The sequence below is a fragment of the Delphinus delphis genome, chromosome 1 (assembly GCF_949987515.2).
Source record: "Delphinus delphis chromosome 1, mDelDel1.2, whole genome shotgun sequence".
Lineage (NCBI taxonomy): Eukaryota > Metazoa > Chordata > Mammalia > Artiodactyla > Delphinidae > Delphinus > Delphinus delphis.
In genome coordinates, this window is record NC_082683.1 from 11,690,030 (window position 1) to 11,713,118 (window position 23,089).

The 23,089-nt window shown below is 57.7% G+C and overlaps 1 protein-coding gene across 1 annotated transcript; it reads left to right on the forward strand.

Moving 5' to 3' along the window:
• Positions 1–1,588: 1,588 nt before the first annotated feature.
• On the forward strand, positions 1,589–18,405 carry EFHD2 (EF-hand domain family member D2). Its single transcript, XM_060014796.1, has 4 exons — positions 1,589–1,963; positions 14,099–14,246; positions 15,448–15,582; positions 16,619–18,405. Exons 1-4 carry the CDS (start codon positions 1,659–1,661, stop codon positions 16,748–16,750), a joined length of 720 nt encoding a protein of 239 aa, XP_059870779.1. The 5' UTR covers positions 1,589–1,658; the 3' UTR covers positions 16,751–18,405.
• Positions 18,406–23,089: the final 4,684 nt, after the last annotated feature.

The window sequence follows — 23,089 nt, forward strand, 5'->3', positions numbered from 1 at the left end:
TACAGAAACAATCTCAAAAATAAGTTAATGTAAATTTCATATTTTCTTGAACCCTGAAGGTTTTTTTGTCAATTTTATTATTTTTAAAATGCCTTTTAAATTAATTCAGCAATATTCTTAAACCGTGGAAAATCAAAAAATATCAGTTGAGGGTTTGTTCTGTGCAAATCAGTCTGTAACAGCTTGCTGGTTATACATTCTCAAGGGCTCTCTGCCTCCAGAGCACTGGTTTTTTAAGCCCTAAGCCCATCTCTTCTCTGCACATTGATGGGTAGGAGCTGCTTCTGCAAAGGGGTCTTGAGCATCACCCTAACATTCTAGAGCAGCGGTCCCCAACCTTTTTGGCACCAGGGTCCGTTTTCATGGAAGACAATTTTTCCAAGGACGGGGGCGGGGTGGGGGGAAAGGTTTCGGGATGATTCAAGCGCATTACATTTATCGTGCACTTTATTTCTATCGTTATTACATCAGCTCCACCTCAGATCATCAGGCATTAGATCCCCGGGGGCTGGGGACCCCTGTTTTAGAGAATAAGCACAAAGCACAGTAGTGATTCTCAAACTCCCCTGGGTGTCTGCTAAAAATGCAGATTTCTGGGCCCCATTCCAGAGATCAGTTTTGTCGGTCTGGATTGGTGCCTGGGAACCTGAATTATTAACCAGCCCCACTCCTCCCCCGCAGTGGTTCCGCTGCTGGAGGTCCACAGCTTTGCAGTTTTAAGGTGACAGACCAGACCACAGAGAGAAATTCTCTCTGGTCCCTTCCTGACACCCCATCCCTTGAGCCTTTGAAGAGGACATCTCTTCTCTGGGGTCCCCACTGAAATGGCAATATCAAGATCTCCCTCTCAGTTCCCCTAAAATTAAGTCTCAGACGACCGCGTGGCCCAGCAGCTATTCTGCCAAGTCATTCATGTGATGTGCTGGCCCACAGGGAGAGGGCAAGGCTCTTCTCCCTCTCGCTCTCCCGCTATCTGCGAGGATCTCTCAGGGCTGAGGCCCAGGGTCATATCCCTCGCAGCTGCTGATCCATCCCTCTCCAAAAGATGCAGCAGCTCCACCTGCGGTTACGTCTAAACGGGGGTTCCTGCTCACCGGGTACACCTTCTTCATTACCTCTGCAACCCTCATCGAAAGCGACAGTGTGTAACATTGAGTCGTCTCCATAGCAACCGACAGGGTGTCACACCGCCATGGGATTACGACTCCACGGCGTGGGGATTCCAGAGAAGGGGTTGGGGGCGGCGCCCCCCTGCGCCCCAGACCCACACCCAAACTGCAGGGAAGGACCCCCTCGTCCTTCCCGCCTCGGTCCCCGGCCCCCAGCCCGACCTCTCCCGTTCAGCCGGCACAGTGAGGAGGAGAGGGGGGATGGGTTCTACGGGAGCCCCCCCAACCTTACGGGGGAGGATGGTGGCGGGCCCGGCGCCCCCGGTACACTCTAGTCGCGGAGCTCAAGCCGGAGCCCGAGCCCGCGCGGGGCGGGCTGCGCAAGGCCGGGAGCCGGGGCGGGAGCGGGCGGGCCCAGCGAGGGGCGTAAGTCCCACCTTCGGGGGCGGTGCCTGGCGCTGGGGAGTGTCAGGAAGAGGAAGAGCGCGGCCAGAGGCGGCGCGGGCGCGCGACTAGCAGGGTCCGGGGGCGAGCGCCGCGCGGGCCACCATGGCCACGGACGAGCTGGCCAACAAGCTGAGCCGGCGGCTGCAGATGGAGGGCGAGGGCGGCGTCGAGGCCCCGGAGCAGCCCGGGCTGAACGGGGCGGCGGCAGCGGCGGGGGCACCCGACGAGGCGGCCGAGGCGCTGGGCAGCGCGGACGAAGAGCTGAGCGCCAAGCTGCTGCGGCGCGCCGACCTCAACCAGGGCATCGGCGAGCCCCAGTCGCCCAGCCGCCGCATCTTCAACCCCTACACCGAGTTCAAGGAGTTCTCCAGGAAGCAGATCAAGGACATGGAGAAGATGTTCAAGCAGTGAGTGCCCGCCCGATACGGTTCCCCACCCACCCCGAGAGCCGGCCTCGGCTCCCGAGCCCCCGAACCCTGGACCCCGCGCCGTCCCGGGACGCATGCGGCCAGCCGAGCTCCCCGATCCCTGACACACCAGGGGCGGGGACCCCTGGCCCCTTCCAGATAATCACGAGGCTTCGGGACCTCCTCCCTACCACGCATATGGGTCTGGGGACCCGCGGCCCCTGGCACGCGACCCCTCCTCACCGTGACGCTGCCCCCGACACACCGCACGCGCGCACGCGGAGTGGGGGACCCCGCGGCTCCTTCTAGATAAGCACAGGGGTCTGGAGGGTCCGGTTCTCTGGCCTTGTTAGTGATGCTTCTCCACACGCGCGCACACCGAGATTGAGGACCCCGTGGCCCCCTCTCCCCCTCCTCAGCTACTTGAATTCCCAACCGCCCCCCCCCCACCAAACGCGGGTCTAAAACACACACCCCACCCTCCAGCGCCTCAACAAAGGTGACCATTCCTTTTACTGGGGTCCTTTCATTTACTCTGCTTATCTCAGATCCCTCTCAACGTGGGTTCTGGGCCGAGACCCCTCCCCCGCGTCCCCTCCACTTATTCAGCATCTGCCAGCAAACTGTGTCAAAGACCCTTCGGCCCCTCCCACCTCTGCCCTCATCCACTCCGTTAGCCAGGACCCCAGCCCTTGACCCTCAGGTGATCTCCCCAGGGAGGGACGGCTTCCTCCCTGCCCCTGACTCGGCAGGTATGTACACACACACACACACCCGCAGCCACGTCCCTGCAGGGCCGAGTCCCCGCCTCCCTCCGCAGACCGTCCCTCCCTCCTCTTACCCTCGTCACCCCGCGACACCCAGCAGCTTTGCAGTCACTGCCCCCTGTTTTCTGTCAGAAAGGCCCCATCTCTCCTTGCCTCCCTTCCTCCACCGCGTGCCCCCTTCCCTCCCCACACAGGGTCCCTGACACCCCACACCTTCCCATCTGACTTGGCTGGTAGCTCTCACCTCTACCTTTACTCCATCCTTAAATTCCATACCCCATGCCCTCAGCAGGTTGGGCAGGTCCTTCCAGGCCTCTGGGCTTCCCCCTCCCCCAACAAAAAAAACTTTAAATCTCTGTGAAATGACTAGAGAGAAAGGCTTCCAGGTCCCCTTCCGGTCCATCACTGCATTCACCCAGTTGGGATTGAGATGGTCAGCCACGCTGCCCCACCCCGAGCAGTGAGGGGGGCCTGCGGCGGGGGTGAAGGTACTCAGCCCCCCTCCCTTTGGTATTCTTCCCTGCCCACCTCCTGTTGACCATCCCCCCTGCCCCTGGCTGGAGGGGAAAACAGCCCAGGGGTGTGATCTGGAGTAGATCTGGAAGTGGATCCAAAAGGTAGAACCGTCCTGAGGCCAAGTCTCAGGTGAGGGAGTCAGGAGGTCTGGCAGCCCAAGGTCGAGAGGAAGGGGCGCTGACCCCACCTTGGCTGGGGCAGTGTGCTCGGACTGTAAGCAGGAAGCCCGGGGTGGCGGGGGGAGGGTTTTGCAACCCCCCAGCTTGAGAAAGGCTCTTTCCCACTCCTTACTGCTTGCTGTGGCCCTGCTTCTGCATTTGGCCCCAATGCAGAAGAGGTTTTTGGTTCTCAGACCTGGATGGCTGGGAGCCCCATGTTTTTCCAAGGGTCAGCCTGGGGTGGAACTGAGTCCTTAACCCCACTCCAGGCCTCTGCATGGAGACCCCTGGGCCTTGAGGAGCCTGCTTCTTTGGCTCCAGGGTCTTGTCTGGGAGTTCTTCTCAAGTTTCTTCCTGATAAAAGACTGGCCCTATCAGGAGAGCAGGAGTTCCAGGATCGAAGCCTCAATAGAAGGCAGTCAGAACTTCCTTATAGACTCTGCCCCGCCCCCTGCCCCCCCCCCCCCCCCCCCCCCCCCCCCCGCCGCCCATGAAGTACGAGGGAGATTATTCAAATGCAGCCACCATCAGTGCCGCAGGACTAAGGAGCTTCTCCGTTCCTCCCAGCAGCCCCATGACATAGAACTGTCGTCACCAACCATGCCGCAGTTGGACAGTCTGGGCACAGAGCGGTTAGGTAACTTGCCAAGAATACACAGCTCAAAAAATGATGGAGTCATAATCTAAACCCAGGTCTGTGACTCCAAAACCCATGTTCTTCCCTCCTGGGTTTCCCGTCACAGACGTCTGCCTCCACGCGGGGAAACACACCCCTCCAACACCCGCTTCCGTGTGCATGGCTGAGTTTCTCCCACGTGGACCCACCACCAGAGTCATTCTCTTAGGCTTCATCCCCTCTACGCCCGCCAAAAACAAGAAGGAGCTGTTTGGAGAACCCAGACACGCTGAATGAGCGGGGACCTGGGAGGCTGCAGCTTGGGTGGAAGGGGCGCGTGACTAGGGGAATGGTCGTGAAGCTGCATTTGCAGCGCGAGCTCACTTTTTACAGAGGCTGTTTGGCTGTTAGTTTGACGAGGGGTACTTTGTTGAAAATTGAGGGGAGCTGAACCCCTGGAAGCCCCCTCTTGGCACCACTACTGCCTGATGAGGTATTGGCAGGGGTGAGGGGGGCAGGAAGGGGTCAGGGAGATTCTAGGGAAGGAAGTACCACCCGCCGGGGGCCCTGGCGTGGATGGAAGGCTGCAGATTTTGTATTCAAGGAAACAAGGCTTCACTGTGCCAGCCGAGCCCAGCCCAGCCGAGTCCCGCCTGTGAACAGCCAACAGACGGGCTCTCATGGAAGACAAAACTCGCGTTCTGCTTCTGCTGTCCAAGAGGTGCTGCAGCCTCCTGGGTCCAAGCAGGGCCCAAGGATCACAGCCAAGGCTCTGCTGGGACACTTCCACCCTGATCTGCAGCTCCCATGGCAGAGGGGAGGGGAGCCTGGCCCCCCTGGGAAGCCATCCCCCAGAGCAGAGTGCAGGAGATGGGAGAGGGCAGAGGGAGCTGGGAGCTGGACTTGTCTTGGAGGCCAGGAGCTAGGAAGTGGGGCTTTGTCCTGGCTCTGCCACTCAGTTACCTAGTCTGCCTGCCCCCTCTGGGCCTCAGTCTTCCCATCTGTGAAAGGAGCATGATGTATCTGATGATTCCCAAAGGTGATTCACCAATGACTTCCTTAGTTCTGAGTCGTCCGGAACCCTCCCGGATGGCAGAACTGCCTTCCAGGGTCTTCCAGTTCATCCATTCAGTGATCATCAGCAGATACTTCCTAAGGATGGAGATGGAGGGAGATGAGAGGGGGCAGAGGGAAGGTAGACGGGCTTTCCGTCATCGCTGACCTCACGCTGCTGGTAGTTTCCATCTGGGAGAGACCTCCGGGGTTGTCACCAATGCTTCTCCCCCATTTTACAGAAGAGGAAACTGAGGCCCAGGAAGGTGTAGTGACATTCCTGGGGAGGTTTTCCGTGGCTGAACCAGAGCATCCTTATCTATACAGTGGGAAACGTGGTCCCTGCTTCTCGAGGTGGGGTGGGGGGAGGTGATGCACGCAGAGCTCTGGCAAGGTGCCAGGCACCTGGAGGCACCTGGACTCTCAATCCTTCCTCCTCTTGCAGCCTCAGGCTGCACCCCTCACCTCTAATCCGACCCTCTGCCCTCCTCTGTCTGCCCATCCATCCTGGGCTGCTCTGGAACCCTCCAGGCAAGGGGCAGCCACCTCTGGCCTGGCAACAGCCTGCGTGGGGCTCTGCGGGGTGATGTAAGCCGAGACCTGCCAGAGAGGAAGGCAGCCATGTAATTCTGAACCCGCCGTGGAATCCGAGGAAGATGTCCTAGTTCCCTGCCCTGCCCAGCCTCGTCCCCAGCCACTTCATCTCATGACCCCTTGCGTCAGAGAAGAGGGGGGCTTTCCTCTCTCCTTCCCACCTTGCCCTCCCCTCCTCTCCACCTGCTACGCCTCCCTGGTGTCGCCCTAGGCTCCTGCAGCTCACAGCAGCACCACCCCCTCGTCCTTCCTGGAGGGCTGTCTGGTGCAGTGGTTAAGGGCAGGGCCTTTGGAGTCAGCCGCCCTGGGTTGGAATCCCAGTCTTGGGCCCTGGGGCAAGGCACGTAAACCCTTCTGAGCCCCGATTCCTCACCCTGGAACAGGGAGAATAACAGAACCCACCTCACAAGGTTGTTACGAAGTGCCCGGCACAAAATAAGTACTTTCCAGGTTCCTGTCGCCACCATCCCCAGCCCTGGTGGTGGCGCCTAGCACGGAGATTCCTCCACAGAAGCCACTGGCTGACTCTACCTACCCCCATGGAGCTGCCCGGCCTGCCAGACTGGCAAGAACCCTCTTGCTTTGGGCCGGAGTGACGGGGACCCAGCATGAGAACCCTCTTTCCCTCCTGCTGAACCGACACTTTCATTGACGGCTACATATGGCTTTGATAAATAACAAAAATGGGAAACCGAATTCATTATCACTTAACTACGTGGAAGGCAGGTGGCAGAAAAAAGGGCAGCGCAGACAGCAGCCCTGGGATGACACAAAACTAGGACTCCAGCGCCCGTCTGCCACCGCCCGGACGGGGTGCTCTGCTTCTCAGCGCCTGTTTCCCCTGGGGCTAAAGAACCTGCCTGGTAAAGTCCTGAGGATTAAGTTTTAAAAAGTCCTGGGGAATTCCCTGGAGGTCCAGTGGTTAGGACACCGCCCTTTCACTGCCAAGGGCCCACGTTCAATCCCCGGTCGGGGTACCGACACGCCTGACCGTGCGGCCAAAAAAAAAAAAAAGTCCTGAGCCTTTGTAGAGAGCCCACCATTGTGTCTGGTCTGTGGGCTATTAAAAACATAGACGATGATTTTGAAAAGCTTAAAGTCCATTCCTTTGATCATATTTTATTAAGTTTCTGTGTGCAAGGTCCAGAGAATTAAGGGAAAAATAGAGTTCCTGCCCTCAAGAAGCTTAAAGTCTCACGGAGAGCAGTGGCATAGAGGGGTGGGTCTTTGGGGGGATAGAGAGGATGGGCCCACCGGGCTGGAAACGGCAGGTTCCATTTCTTTATTTCTATGACGAGGACTGAAGTTCTCCTGAGGGATGCCGTGCCGCCGGCCCTCCACAGCCAGCCCCCCGCCGCCACACCCTCTCCTTGTTAAATGGGGCCGCCAGGCCCAGTTGAGCCTGGTGTGTTATTTCAGGAACTGAACTTCATCCTCACACCAGCCCAGGGAGGTGGGTGCTGTCATTATCCCCACTTGCCAGATGAGGAAAGCAAGGCTCAAGGTTATAATAAGTGGCAGGGCCAGGATTAGAACCAGGTCTGCCTACTGGGAGCTCCCGAGGCCAAGTGAGGGCTGCGTTTATGGGAAAGGAGGAGTCCCAGAGCCTAGGCGGGGGGTGAGGCGGTGAGGGGGGAGGTCCTCTGGGGGTTCAGAGGTTGGGTCCTTCCCCCTGCAGCAGCCAGGAGCTTGCCTTTCTGGGGAGAAGCCCCACACCCCTGGGGAGGGAGGATTTCCTGGCCTCAGGCCTGTCCTCTGCTCTCCTACTTCCCTTCTGATTCTGAGTCACCTCTCCTTTCCGTCCCCCCAGGGACTTTCGGTTCCCTTTTGGTTTGCACCTTCCTGCCTTCTCTCCTCTGTGCCTCTGGGTTCAGGGCCTGGTTTCGGCTGTAGGAGACCCAGCCCTGCTGCCTAGGGCCCTTTCTGCAGGGCCAGCCCAGCCAGGAGCAGAGTCGCCCTGTGGCCTCAGCAGGGACAGTCCCCACATCCTCCATCAGCCGAGTTCCCTCTGACTGCCCAGCAGCCTGCTCCTCGGCAGACTTCTGCTTTTCAAGGTCTCTAGAGAAGCGAGGGTTCCGGGCCAGAAAGGTGCAGCCTGACGGAGCCGGGCCCAGGGACGCCTGAGCTGTGTGCAGACAGGGCCGCTGTGGCATCTCCATTGCAGGCACTTTGCCTCTTGTTTAATCCTGTCTCGGCATCCTGGAAGATGATCATCACCCCTTTCATAGATAAGAAGACCGGGTCTCAGAGAGGGTTCCATGACTTGAGGAGTGGAGACAGGATTTGAACGAGGGTCCTTCTGACTCCCACGTCCCTTTCTCCCATGGGACCCGAAGAGAGCAGCGTCAGTGTCCGCCAGGAGCTTGTTAGAAAGCTCAGAGGCTCAGGCTCCACCCCAGGCCTACTGGGTCAGAATCTGCTTCCCCCCCCCCCACCCCAGTACGCGGGCCTCTCACTGCTGTGGCCTCTCCCGTTGCGGAGCACAGGCTCCGGACGCGCAGGCTCAGCGGCCATGGCTCACGGGCCCAGCCGCTCCGCGGCATGTGGGATCCTCCCGGACCGGGGCACGAACCCGCGTCCCCTGCATCAGCAGGTGGGCTCTCAACCACTGCGCCACCAGGGAAGCCCAGAATCTGCATTTTAACAAGGCTCACCGGGTGTGCGCATTAAGGTTTAAGAAGCACTGGGCCACCATAGCTGTCTCCCTGCCACGTTACTTAGTCTGGGCAGTGAGGGGAAAACAAGGGGAAAGATTAAGTTAAATAGTAAACACTGGGTTATATTAGACATTCAGTAAATGTTCTTTGCAATCACTTTTATAATAATTATTATTATTAGGGGCAGGCAGGGAAGGAGGCGGCACAGGGGAGAGCCCGGGGGTGGGGGAGACCCACTGCTGAAACTACACGTGGAGGGAGCTGCCCTCCCAGGGTGGGCTCAGCATGAGGTGCTCGAACTTGAGGTTAGGACGCCCCCAAGTCCTGACAGCGCCCAGCAATTGCCATCAGCCTTGGGGGCCCCCACTTGATCCTTGGACTTATCGGAAAGCCGTGGAGGAGGCGTGAGCACCCCCCAGCCACACACTCACCCGTATGCACTCACACACCCTCTCCTTGGCTGACACAGGGCAACAGATCAAGTGTCAGAGTCCGCAGATAGGACTGGAGGAAGTGGTGAGAGGCTGGGCTTTCCCCCCATGAGTCAGGCAGTCTGGGGGTGGGAGAGTGCAGGAACGGATGGGCACTGCCGGCCGTCATCACCGAGCCTGTGGGCGTCCACCTGCACGGGGAGGCGGGCCAAGCCAACCTGCCTGTAACAGCTAGCAAGGCCAAAATGTCCCTGTTGTCCAGAACTTTCCTGCCCCAAGCAACCTGCCTTCCCATTTTGCAGGTCAAAGAGTAGAGGCCTAGGAGCCTCTGGGGCCTCCCCAGATAGGATGGAGGAAGACCGGGTCTGTGAATGCTGAGAACAAAGCCAGGTGGGCCTGGGGGCTCAGCGGTCCATAAACACCACTCTCTCCAGCTGTCTGTCCTCCTTGGGACCCCCATGGGCAGAGGGGCCATGAGCAAAGGCCTGGGATGGGAACTAGAAGGGAGAGAATTGGGGTCCCCTATGCTCCCAGATCAGCTGTTCCCACCCTCCCCTTGTGCAGCAGCTGTGATGACTCCTCACTCTGCTCTCAGACTGTACAGCACAGCTGGTGGGTGGGGAGGGTCGTGCGTGAGGAGAAAGTTTCTAATAGTTCCAGAGCCACAATGTGCTGCTTTAGGTAAGCAGTGAGCTTCCCGTCCTTAGAGGCATTCAAGATGCCAAGCAGGAAAACTGCACTGTGTATCTGACCCTCATGAATGGCTAAATGAGGTGGCCTCCAGTATCCTTCCCAGCCTGAGTTTCTTTGGTGCAGGGTCTGTAGGCATCAAGACGCAGCATAGTAGTTAAAAGCACATGTTTTTCATCAGGTCAGGGTTCTGATCCCAGGTGTGCCCTCGTCAGCTATGGTCTTGGCCCAGTCACTTTCTCCCTGAGCCTCAGTCTCCTCGTCTGTAGTATGGGGATATTTATGCCTGCTTCATGGGGTTCCTGTGAGGATCTGATACGAAACACTTGGCACAGTGCCTGGCACATAGTAAGTGCCCAGCCAAGAGCAGCCACTAATGATAATATTGTTATGAAATGAGGGCAAGCCCTGCACGCTGTAGGAGCCGGCCACTGCTCTCACCCCCGTATCTCCGGGTTATCAGAACCGGGGGAGGAGGAGCCATCAGCCGGATGGGACCTGCAGCCCAAAGGGGCAAAGTCTGCCTGGGTGGTGGCCGCTGCTCCACGTGCAAGGGCGGATGGGAGGGGATTTCGTCACCAGCATCCGGGGCGGCAGCTGCTGAGCCCTCCCCGTCGAGAGCTATTCAGGGGGAGGCTCAGAGGGGTGGTGGTTAGGCATGTGGGCACAGCACAGGTGCAGCCGCCTCCCTCCAGTGCTGGAGAAAAGTGCTCAGCTCCCAGCCCAGGAGCTTTGTTGTCAGTCCTGCCAGATGGAACTGGCCCTCCCAGGCAGGGCCCAAGCCTCTCCTCTCAGCCCAGTCTCCCCCAGCCCTGCAGGCTTGAGAATCTGGGGCCCTCCATGGGACCGCCTTCCCAAGAAGAAAGCAGGCAGGCAGGGAGGAAAGCTTACAACTTTGGGAATCTTGCTTTTCTCCAGCTGTGTGACCCTGGGCTGCTTGCTACCCACTCTGGGCCCCAAGTTCCCTACATGACATGAAGGGGGTAGACCAGGCATCCCGGCGGATCTTGGGTACGGGCTCTTTTCCTGGATCCTCTGAGCCACCTGCAGCCTCAGCTGCGGCTCAGGGAGCGGGCTGAGGGAAGAGAGGTTCTCCCCAGTCAGGGATAGATGCCTGTTTCCAAGCATGTTAGAACACCATTCTCTCCTGGGTTGCCAGTCGTCCTCCTGCTGGTGGCACAGAGGCAGTCTCCCCCTTTGTCACTTCCCTCCCTGTCAGAGGAAGAACAAGAGAGTAATCCAGGACCGAGGCTTCTCTCTCTCTCTGCCCAGCGAGAGAGCAAAAGATTCTGTCCGGCTGTCTCTTCACCTCCCCAAGTGGCGGGGTCCTTGCATCAGGCCTAATGGGGGTGGGGGAGGGAAGTAGTGGGACCTTCAGAGAAGATGCTGGAGGGACCTCTGGGTCATCGTGTCCACCCGCTGCCTCCAGGCCAGTCTACAACAAGCATTTCCTCCCCGCCATGCACCATCAGGACTGGTGCCTGAGGGAGAAATTGTATTTTTTACCATTATTATTCTCACTATCAACACCATTTTTATATTATATGTGCAAAGTACTTAACTAGTATCTGGCACATAAAAAGGTCTCAACAGCCCCTATTCTAAAGAAATTGCAGGGTTTAAGGACATACTAGGTACTAGGCATTTTACATCCACAATCTCCTTTATCTCAAATCCTAGAGGTAGATGTTACCGATAATAATAATTTAGCAGTAGTAGTACTGTAGTTAGCGTGTAATGATTAAGTACTTATTGTGGGCCAGCCTCTGTGTTAAGAATCTGGGTGGATCATCTCTTAACTCTTGCCGCAAGCCTGGGATGGGTCTGATCTCCATGATGTCAATGGTTCATAGGGTCATGTGACTTGAGCAGCGTCACCTAGCCAGCAGGTGGCAGAGCTGGGGTTAGTCTCAGCAGAGCTGCTGTGAGCACAAACCTCCAGGGTTTACCCAGGAACCTGGCTGATCCAATGACCCAGAGCCCACCCACGTCACAGCCCAGGGCACATGGTAGATGTCCACTCCCCCGGGGGCCTTGTGGGAACAACCCCCTCCAGTGTGGCCAGCCCCTGCATTGTCCCCCTGGGGGCAGGAGCCCGGAAGCAGTCATTGATTGATGCTTGATTGACACAGGCAGCGGTTCACGCCGCGGTTTGAGCTGCAGCCCAGCCAGGCCTGGGAGCTGCCAGAGACCGAGATCCAGAGCCCAAGTTTCTGTCCAAGTTTGGACACTTTATCTGCACTTCCTCTGAAACTGAGCCACCCCTGGCTGCAGGAGTAACCCTTGAGCAGTAAATAAAGCTGAGGTTCAAGGGAGGCAGGTGGGGCGGTAGAGAGAGTAGAGTGTGGGCATCACAGGGAGGGACGTCTGAACCCTTGGCCAGTGCCCAAACCTCTCCAGCCCCTGTCCCCTAATCAGTCACATGGGGACATAACTCTGACCCCCCAGGATTGCTGAGCGCAGAGAAAAATGCCTGGCACATAGTAGGAGCTTCATAAAAGTAACAAAGTCTCGTGATAGCGCTGGTAGCTGCAGTTTCTGGAGCCAGCGCTGTGTGAAGTGCTTGTCACGTGTGAACGTACCCAGTCCTCGCAGTGACCTTACGGAAGAGTCACCATCATACCGGGGGTTCTCTGCCTTGTCTCCTGGAGCCCAAGCAGTCTGCTCCAGCCCTGACATGTCATCACTGGAGCCCGAGTTCAGAAAGAGGCGGGGGCTTTGTCTTCCACAGGGACGCTGAGGAGGGGCATCCACGTGACTTGCCCCGGGAAAGACTGACTCCCTCACCTGGCCACGCTCCAGGGCTGCTCCAGTACCGGTCACTAAGGCTCATGCAGCAGCCACCCAGCCCCTTACCACTGGCAAACAGGCTCCAAAGATGGAAGGGGGGCGGGGCTCCACCGTGTCCCCCACAGGGCCCCTCCAGCTCTAAGCGGAGCCTGGACCACGGGATCGTTGGCCTCCCTGACCCTCCCGAGCCCCACAACCCTCCACCACATCCTCTCGCATCTGCTTCCGCCTCGGCTGTGGCCACTGCTCTCACCCCGGACCCTTTCACCCCGTGGTGGGGAAAAAGGCCTCAGGACCCCGTGTTCCCTGCAGGGTTCCCAGAGACCTATCTTCCGGTGCTGCATCACTTCCAACCACTGACTCACTTGCTCGTGAACTATTTTTACCCCTTGCACAAATGCTCTGCTCAGCGCTCCAGGCAGATGTCTCTGTCCTGCTGGCAACCCCAGGACATGAGTGGTAGGGGGTGGGGGGGTGGGGCCCAGCAAATGTGCAGGTTTATGAGCCCTACTGACGTGGGGTAGAAGCCCAGCCCCTTCCTTCACTGCTGTGTGACCTTGGGCAGGCCACTTAACCTCTCTGAGCTTCCATTATAAAAGAAGGTTATTATGAAGATTAAGTAAAATAAAGTATGGAAATTTCCCAGCACAAAGATAGATTTCAAAAAGTGGTTGCTGTCAGATGTCCACAGTCATGTGAAGCTTATGTGTAATTAGAGATGGGTGAAGGGAATTGGGAAGCCCTGTAGAGGCCACAGGAATGAGATGTGTGTTTGTGTAGGAACTCCAAGTCTCCAGGAAGTTTCTGGAACTCAGCCCCTGTATGTCATATTGCTGTCACCAGCGCTGCCACCCAGCCATCTTGAGGCCTCGGGGACCGCACAAGCTTCTTTAGGCTCAGAAGGCCCATGTGGCCAGCGCTGAGATGACTCTCCCCAGCCCACCAGGAGACAGTCAGGGCGGCTGCTTGGCTCGCCTGATAAGAGGCCTGGCTGGGCGGTGGGAGCAGCACCCACTTCTGCCATGCTGTGTGCTCCCAGCACAGGCAGCACCTCCCCAGCCAGGGCACGGGCCTGGAGCCCAGCTCTGACCCAAGCTCTTACCACAAGGAAGCCAGTCGAGCGAGACGTTTAGACTCTGCCCCTCACCCTGTCCCTCTCTCTGCCAGGCTGTTGTGGTAGAAAAAAGAGACCTGAAATGTGCAGGACAGAGGCACGGTCATCACGTAATCACTGTTCCAGGTCTTTCCAGCCACCCAGCTGGATCCCTGCCGCTCACTGCAGGCACCCTGCACAACTTGTTCCCAGAACACACCCCAGGCCACCTTCCAGAAAACTAGCAGTGGCCCCTCCCTCCTGTGACCTCTGGCCCTACCCTGAGACATGTGGTACCTTCTGCTTCCTCCTGCGTGGGAACAGGGAGAGGAGGACAGATGGAGCCAAGATGTCCCTCGAGTGCCTGTGGAGGTACCTGGAGATGCTCAGTGAGTTCTAACTTCAGGGCCTCCCGTCACAATCCTCACCCCCATGGTATTGTAAATTCTCCCTCCCTGCTTGTTCACATCTCATTCAGTAGAGAGGGGCTGTGGTTTCCACTGCCTTGTGTAGCAGGTAAATTTGGCCAAAAGTTAGCACTGTTCAACATGTAGGAGGCTGCCAGGTCACGTGGTGAGCTCCCCATCATCAGAGGTAACCAAGCAGTAGCTGGGCCTCGAATCGGGAGTCCACCTGGGCCGAGGTCCTCTCCAGCTGTGATAAGATGACGTGTTGGTGGGAGGTACCTTTTGAGCCCCCAGGCTCCTTGTACTCTGGCTTATGGTATGAGGTGGCAGGATGTCCTTAGGCCTCTCTCTTTGCGCTCACAGGTACGATGCCGGCCGGGATGGCTTCATCGACCTGATGGAGCTAAAGCTCATGATGGAGAAACTTGGAGCCCCCCAGACCCACCTGGGCCTGAAAAACATGATCAAGGAGGTGGATGAGGACTTCGACAGCAAGCTCAGCTTCCGAGAGGTGAGCCCCACTCCCCGTGGGGGGCAACACCGGGGAGTGGGGAGAAACTAACCCCTCTTTGTCATTGAGCGACTTTGTCCGTGAACGGCCACTGTCGAGTGGCTGATGGTTGGCTGAGTGAGGTGTCAGCGGATCCTAGAGCAGGTACCTGGGGAGATTCTGAGATGCCTAAGTGAGACAGAGGCACGTGCGTTCCTTCACGCAGTGAGCACTGCTGGAGTGACTTCTGTATACCTGACCCCGTGTGGGCTGTGGCAGTACAGAGAAAGGCCCTGTGCTCCGGGGGTCCTGGCGTGTAGAGGGGGAGATGCTCAGAGAGGAAATAACAGGATGCTGTGCTTCAGGAGAAGAGGGGACAGATGGGGGAGGGACATGCACTGCGGGTCCGAGAGGAGCCGGGCGCTGAGCTGGGTGACCTCACACTCCGAATCTCACTCAGGCCTCACTCTGAGACAGGAGCCACGAACGAGCCTGTTTGCTGGAGGAGGAAGCAGAGGCTCAAGGCCAGAGAGCAAGGGCCCTGGTCCCCGGGCAGCATAGGGTTAAAGGCCAGAGGCGGCCTCTGGAGAGTCAAGGCTCAGGCCGGGCCTGGGAACTGGCAGGAAGCACAGAAGAGGCAGGGCGAGAGGAGGGGGAGGGGGGCGCCTGGGGGAGCCGAGTCCAGGGAGGAAGGTGCTGCGAGCAGCACACGATGATGGTTTGGAGTCCGGACCCAGGTTCAAATCCTGCCTCCATCGCTTTCTGGTGCTGAGATCAGGGCAGGTTTTTTCTTGCCCCTGAGCCTTCCTCGCTCTGTAAAATGGGCAGAGCCATGTACCTTTAGGACTCAGTAAATGGAAGTTAGAGCGGATTGGTTTGGGGAACAGGGGAAACAAAGGTAAGTGGTAGGTTGAGGCTTTTAACGGGAGCTGAGCATGGGCAGAGCAGCCTGCAGTAGCCCCAGTCCTGGGTGGGGGGGGGCAGGAGACAGGTCACCTAGCCTCCCATCGTACAGATGGGCAAACCAAGGCCCAGAGAGGGAGGGACGCGACAGCCTGTGCAGGACACAGAGCATGGAGGACGGAGAGCTCGGACCTCCAGCTCCCAGGCCTGTGAGTACCTCCTTTCTGGGGAGGCCTGCAGCTGGCCCCGGGTGTGGGCAGGCTCTGGCCCCTTTCCCTCTCTCCCTGACAGCATCAGTGTTCTGTTCTCCCTGCTGCAGTTCCTCCTGATTTTCCGCAAGGCAGCGGCTGGGGAGCTGCAGGAGGACAGCGGGCTGCACGTGCTGGCCCGCCTCTCCGAGATCGATGTGTCCACCGAGGGCGTCAAGGGGGCCAAGAGCTTCTTTGAGGCTAAGGTAAGGAATATGGGAGGAGGTGTGGAACCCAGGCTGGGGTTGCCCTGACCCCCACGTGAGGACAGGTGTGGCCGGGGTACTCCGGGGCCCTGAGTTAGCTCAAGGGTCAGCACGTCCCCTTCCTGTCCCTGCTGAGACTGCAGACAGGAGGTGGGGAGCTGACGCCCCTCCTGGGTCGGTCAGGGCCCACGGCGCTCCTGGCTTCTGTCCCCTCCCGTCCAGCCTGTGATCCTTTCCAGCTTCTCTTTCTCTCCCTGCCCCAGAGGTGGGTGAGGGAGGGGTGTGTACTCTTGAAGAGGTGACAGGGGCCCCTTTGAGCTGCCCCAGCCCTGTACCCAGAGCCACTACCCGCAAAGGACTGGACCTTAAAGAGTGGGCCCGGGAGACAGGAAGCAGGCCCAGAAACACAGCACTGGCTCCCGGGGCCTCTGGAAGACACTAGCCCCGCCAGCCCCAGCCGGGAGGGAGTATGATGGGCCCCAGAGGCCACCGCCGTGCACAGTACCCTCCCCTTTCAGCACACGCTCAGATGCAGGGGACAAGTATGGTTCCAGGATCCTGCCCTCCCCGGGCCCCGGGGCCCCTGCCTGTTCTTGCTTCTCCCCCTCCCCATGTTAGCTAAGAACATTCCTTCTGAAGGCCTCCTCCCACCTCCCTCTGGGCTTCTAGGGTTGATGGGATGTTTCCGGGTTCATCAGTGGGACCAGGTGTGCCTCTGGGCTTCCCAGGACAGGGGACAGGGTAAGAATAGCAGCTTGGGAAGCTCACATTTCTAGGACCCGTGCTCTGCAGCAGCTACTGAATATGTCTTCTCTCTTTCAATCCTCCCAACGTATCCATGAGGTCGGAGTTACTGAGCGCCAGGCTGTAAGTGGAAGCAGTGAGGCTCAGAGAGGTGACTGAAGTACCTGGCCCAGGACCAGGCTAGTGGGAGGCAGAGCTGTGTGTGCATAGGGGAGGGGGACAGCGGAACCAGAAGAGACCCCGGAGAGAGCCCCTCCGGCCCTGAGCCACTTCCCCCCCGACCCCACCCCAGGTCCAGGCCATGAACGTGTCCAGCCGCTTCGAGGAGGAGATCAAGGCAGAGCAGGAGGAGAGGAAGAAGCAGGCGGAGGAGATGAAGCAGCGGAAGGCCGCCTTCAAGGAGCTGCAGTCCACCTTCAAGTAGCGAGGCTGCGCCGCACCGCCTGGCCCCGGCCCCGGCGCCCAGTCCCGCGGGCGAGGGTGGCGAGGGCCGGCAGACCGCAGGCCAAGCCTGATCCTCGGCTCTGTCTGAAGGGACCATGCTAAAAAGCTACACGTGTCTGTGAACAAGCCGGCTGAGGGGTCTCCCAGAGCGGCCCGGCCCCTCCCCGCTCCCTTCCGCTGTCCCTGAGGCCCTGACACCAGCCGCCTCCCGGCCTGGCCCAGCCCTCCCTGGCCAGTCCTGCACCTCTCGCCTCCTGGCCGCCCACTGCCTGCTGCAGCCGCTCCTGCTTCTGGCTCTAGGGCGCTCCCTGCCGGTGGGCTGCCTGCACACACACTCCTCCCTGTGCCTCTCCCTTTCCACCTCCTCCTCTACCCCCGCAGAGACCACCTGCCCTTAACCCACAGGCTGCACTGCCCCTGGGGCCCTGAGCGCCCCCCCCTTGACTGGGGGAGCGACAGGTGGCAAGAATCGTGGCCGGCCCCATAGAGCTGATGGGTGGCACCCGGGCTCCCCATCACCAGCACCTGTTCCTCTGGCCCTGCCTCCTCTCTCTGCTGGAATCAAGGGGGGGCTTCTATCTTGGCGAAGGGACCCAGGCCCCTGGCACCCCATGCTGGCAAGGAGACCCCAGCTCTCTGGGACCCAGCCAGGCAGGGTGAGGGGGCAGCTGTGCCAATCTACCTCAAGGGCCCACACTCTGCCGGCCATGCCACGGATTGTGGACAGGGAAGGCTCTGAGGGCAGAAACACCAGTCCCTGGTCCCCTCCACCCCCCCCCCCCCGCTTTCCCTGGCCCTGAACAGCCTGAGGGTCTCTGGAGAGAAGAGGGTGGGGAGGAGGGATTGGCCCCTTCATAGGGAAGGAAACCAGCACGTCTCCATTCTCCAGGAGGCGTCCAAGAAGTGCTTTAAGTGGTTTGCACGGACCAGGTTGTGGGGAGCAGGGGGCCTGGCTCGGCTCTTTCACGCCATCCTTCCCCAAGTGACGTTCACCGCCTTGTCACCAGCAACGGGACATGTCCTGTCACACCCACTCCCTGAGGGAGCATGGGGACCCCAGCCCTCCCCGTGCCCATCCCCAGATGGGCCGTGGCCAAGCCTGTGCCACCGGCCCGGCCCTACGCGGCTCCCGATGTGCTCGCTCACGTGTGTGCGTGTCTGTGTGTACGTGCGTCTGTGTCCTTTGCTATGTCGTGAAGCTGTGCCCGTCCTCCAGTCCAAACAAACGCATGGCCACCGAGGCCACAGTTATGCAACTTCCAGTGTGTGTTGTGACAGCGTCACTGCTTTTTAAACTCGGTAACTCTTTATTTTAGTAAAATGCCCCAAGAGTCCACAAAACTCCTGTTGGACTTGCAGAGTTGGACTTGCAGAGGTTTTATTTTTTTGGCCTTAGAATCTGCAGGAATTAGGAGGTACTGACCCCAGTGCAGCAGCCTTGGCCCTGGATTGCGTTTGCCTTAGCGGATATGTTTATACAGATGAATATAAAAAGGTCTTTTTCTTTTGGCCTATTGCTTTTTTTTTTTCTCTCTTCCCTTCTCACCAAAAAAGAAAAAGGAAAAAAAAAAAAAAGGCTACTTCTTCATTCGGTGGTACGATTATTTTTTTTAACTAAAATAAGATAAAATTCTATATTCTTATGTGTGTGTGGTTCTTGTTGGGGTGGGAGAGGGGAGGGGCTGGGAAAGGAGCGGACAGGATGAGGTCACCTGGGTGCTGGGGCAGCACTGGCTCAGGTGGCTCCCATGTCATTTCAGAAGCAGGGAGAAGAGGGACTCTTCCTAATGGGAGGTTGAGTTTGATGCTCACCTGCTGTCACCAGGGGCTAGTCTAAGCTCTTTATACGTAACAGCTCATTTCATCTGCACAGCCAGCCCAGGAGGGGGCTGGGGGTGCTGTGTTATTCCCAGATAAGAACAGAGACACTCAGAAAGTCTCCCAGAGGCACACAGGCAAGCGGGGCAGCTCCAGGCTGCTCGGTCCACAGCTCGTGCCCCTACCCATCCAGCCGCCCTGCCTGGCAAGTTCATTCAGAGGAGGACATGCACCAGGGGTGGCACCGAGGCCACGGGGATTCTGGATTGAGGCACCCTAGAGCCCCCCAAGACTCTCTGCCACACTCAGAGATGCACCCCAAGCCTCCCCCGCAGACGGGTGGTTGGATGAAAGGCAAAGAGCCAGGTGGTCCCTGTGTAGCTTTGGACAGATCAGGCTCCCGCTGGGTCTTAGTCACCCCACCTGTTCAATGAGAGGGTCTCAAAGTCTTCCCAACCATTCGGTTTCCAGGTAGCGTGTCCCCCGTCTGTCAAGTGCAACCTGAGTTGGGGGTGCAGGAGTTTGAGATTAGGCTGGGCATCGCTGCCCCCGGGTGGACATGGGTGGTATGACAGCAGCCAGGATGCCCTCCACCTCTGGCTTCCTTAGTCCCTGCTTGGAGAAGGCTGCGTCCTTGAAGTGTATTTCCTGAGAAAGGCCACTCCCACATGCCACCTGTGGCCTGAGATGCCACTATCATTAACACCACATGTTGGGTTAAGCGTCGCCCTTCAATTGCCTTCCCAAGGGCAGAGCATCAGAACCCCTGACATGCTAGCAAAAGGGTCTCAGAACTGAGGGACAGAGGATACTGACAGGGAAGGGCTAAAATTCAAGCCCCAGAGCCCCCGCCCAGCTGGCCCGGCGGTGGATGTGGGCCTCCAGCCCTCAGAATGTGAGGAACACAGGCCAGCGGTCCCACGCCAGGCCCTCCACCATCAGATCCAGCTGAGAGGGGCCCCAGCCTCGGCCCGCACAAGACCTCCCACTCCCAGCCCAGGCAGAGGGCACGGGAGGAATAAGGAGGCCTGGAGTGATTCAGGGACCAGGAATGGGAAGGGGAGCCAGCTCCTCAAACCCTGCCCATGTCCCGTGCTCTCAGTAAGCCCCCCGCCAAGTCCCGGTCCCCATCACCAAACCCCTCACTCAGCCCCCAAACCCTCTCTCAACACCCAGTACTTTCATCTGACTTTGAGGAGAAACACTGCCAGCCCCCAGGCCTGCCTCCTTAGTGGGTCCCACCCAAGATGTAACATTTGCCCCCCGAAAGTCCTGTCCCAGCAACTAAAAATTATGGGCCCCGGTCAGTGGCACCTGCCCTGTTTCTCAGGCTCTCACCAACAGCCTCCCCGCTTGACTCCCAACCTTGGCATTGCTTCTCCTGGCATTCCCTTCCCCTGAGCCCAGCCTCTGCCAAGTCACCCGTGGTTATTTTTCCAGCACAGTCTGGCCCTGAATGGCTGGGGGACATTAAGTGCCCAGATCCTGGGAGGCCCTGCTCCAGGCCCTGGAATACACGAGCTTCAGCGGGATAAGGATGGGGGTGTCTGGCATCGTCACAGTCTCAAGTCCTCATGTTCGTTTTGGACATGGAATCTGCAGAGAAGCCACCCTTTCCCACCTGCCCCCTACTAAGCTCCCACCCAGAACTCACGTCTTCTCGTTTGGGGCTCCCAGCTCTTGGCCCAGAACACTCCAAGGAACACTTATCACCCAGCGAGGCAGGGAGGTCCAGCAGTGCTGAACAGGGTCTTATCCTCTCTGTGGCCCCAGCCCTAGCACAGCGCCTACGCACCGGAGCTGCTCAGCGAGTCTGGGAAGAATGAAGGAATGAAGGGCTTCTGTGTACCTGGTAAGTCAGTGCCTCACAGTCTGGGCAGGTAAGAGTCACAGCTTTAAGTTAACCCAAAACCAAGCCCCCTGCCCTCCAATTACAGCAATCCACTCCCCCAGGGCGCCCTTCTGCAGTTATTCCCAAGTCCCCCTGGGGCTGCTTCTTCAATCTTGGCGGCCAGAAAATCAGGTCAGCCAGCCGAGTGTCACCCCCATAACTTTAGGCATTTGGAGCCCCTGGAGGGATGGCGTCCTCTGGCCGATGGCTCCCTGCACCAGGGCCAGGTCAGGAGGGGCTGGCACTAGCCGTGCGCACGCCCAGAGGCAGCTCCCACCTCTGCCCCAGTTGCTCCCAGTGACAGCACAGTTTTCTCCCTGGCTGCCCTAAAGGCATCTCCAGGGTCCAGAACAGGCACTCATCGTGATCCAAAGAACATTCCCCAATGTCTCTCTCAGCCATTCAGTTGTGCAGAACCTGACATGCGGAGGGGCCACAGCCAGGGCCAAATCGTCCATCAGTACGGTGGGCGCAGTGCCTGGAGCCCACAATAACTTTAAGGCCCACAGAAATGTTTTAGTTTCTCTTAAAATTGGCAGGAAAAAAATGAATAGAATCCGAACTGGATTATACTAGTCTTTATACCCACGCAGTCATAAAACATAAAATTCTTAATATTTTTTGGTGGAGGAAGGGGCCCACAAAGGCAAAAGGGCCTGGTGACAGTCCAGATTCAAGCTCTCTCATGAGAACCAGACGACCAACAACAATAATAATAACAGCCAACATTTACATAGTGCTTGCCCTATGCCAGGCACTCCTCACAATAACCCTATGAGGCTGGTACCACTTTTTAATCTCCATTCTATAGATGAGGATGTGGAAGCACAGAGAGGTTGAGTCACTAACGCAAGGTCACACAGCTAGGAAGTACTGGCTCTAGGTTTTCCGTCCTTTGGGAATATGGTCCAACACTAGGCAAAGCACTCAACATCCCATCTTCAGCCTCTGAAACAGACTAAGGTGACGTCAGTTTTCTCCAAGCACAATTGCTGATGCTGTCTTACATAAAGGACCTCAACTGGTAAACGTCTCAAAACAATGAAGTTCCCCTAAAGCTGATGCTGTCTGCACCTTCCAGAGCAGCCAGCAACCTCCCTCTCCAAAAAGGTCAGTTTCTCTGTGAACATTCCAAAAGAAAAAAAATGAACGACTTTTCATCTGGTACCTTACTACCTATGTGCCTGTGCACTTGTGGCTATTTCTATATCAGAGTACATTTTGAATGTGTGGCTCGGGGCTCTGAGAATGACTGTGTTTATAACAGACTGCTTTCTATGTAGGACACTGGTGTGTGTGTGTCTGTCTGTCTGCCTGTCCCTGTATGCTTGTATATCCATGGGCTTGTACACGTGACTGAGATGGGCGCCTAGACCTTGCTGTCTCTCTGTGTGTGTAAATCAGCAAACTCCCATCCACAGGAGCCCAGCTAATCATTTTCCCAAGTTGTTCAAGAGAAACTGAGGCCGCAGAAGTTGCCCAAGGTCCAGGGTCCAGCAAGTCACTGACTGCGACAGAAACCAGGAGTCTTGTCTCCTGCCCCCAGAACCCTGGCAACCCCCAATACCTCCTAGCTCAGCCTGTCTCTCTTTACGATGTCAGTCCCCAGCCCAGGGTGACCCTTTGCAGAGTTTGGTGACCAACAGCTCTGGGTCTGAGGTGTGGTGGGCAGTAGTCACTGACCAGCCTCTAGAAGGCAACAGAATGTTCTCGCAGCGAGTCTGAGATCCCCCAGACACCCCAGTTCTGAGGCCTGAGGCCATCACCCCTACACACACTCCCTCACACTCCCTCTCTGCTGTTGCTTTTTCAGTCAAAACTTTATTGATTTTTAATATGACCGAAGTAACACACACTTGTTTTTAAAAAGGATTTAAGCTGTAAAAACGTGTGAGTTAAGAGTCCTCCTCTACCCCCAGCTCACCACCACGACTGGCAGGGTGTGTAGCGTTCTGCATTTCTTTATTAGGAAATAATTCCTAATGGGACCAGTGGGCCCAGCTCAGAAAACAACTTCCTAGGAGCACGAGAATGAGTCAAAAGAGGACAAAGGGGAGAAGTCGGGCCTCAGGACAAGTGGGTTAAACCAGATGCTCCGAGAGCCAGGCTGAGCCCAAACTGCTGGGGCTCTGGCTGGAACTTCTGGGCACACATCACAAGTCCAGATCTGCACTCGACCTTGACATCCAAGTCATGGAATTTTAGGACTGAAAGGAGCCTGAGAGTCCATCTGGTCCTACCTGCCCATTTTAGAGACGGGGAGACTGAAGACCTTGCTGGGAGACACCTGAGCTGGCTCCAGGTAGGAGCTTAGCCCACGCCTCAGCCTCCATCCAAAGCCTGGGGAGGAGGTGCTGGAGAGCAGGGGGTACCCCAAGACCAGACAGTATTCGTTGAATAAGGGAGAAAGAAAAGGACAGGAAGCAACCAAAGAGCTATAAAGACAGAGAAGGAAGCGGTGCGTCACGGGAGTTTGCGGCCCCAGACTGAGGTTAGAAGCGCTGACTTCAAATCTTGGGTCTGTTGTTGCCCAGCTGTGTGACCCCGGATTGCCCCCGACCCTCTGAGTCTCAGCTTCGTGAAGTTTAATGAGCGAACAAGAGTGTCTAC

Bases quoted from the DNA above. Each gene is read 5' to 3' on its own strand.
- EFHD2 (XM_060014796.1), top strand. From the start codon at position 1,659: ATGGCCACGGACGAGCTGGCCAACAAGCTGAGCCGGCGGCTGCAGATG. The intron at 1,964-14,098 runs GTGAGTGCCCGC...TTGCGCTCACAG, and splicing joins ATGGAGAAGATGTTCAAGCA to GTACGATGCCGGCCGGGATG. The intron at 15,583-16,618 runs GTAAGGAATATG...ACCCCACCCCAG, and splicing joins AGAGCTTCTTTGAGGCTAAG to GTCCAGGCCATGAACGTGTC.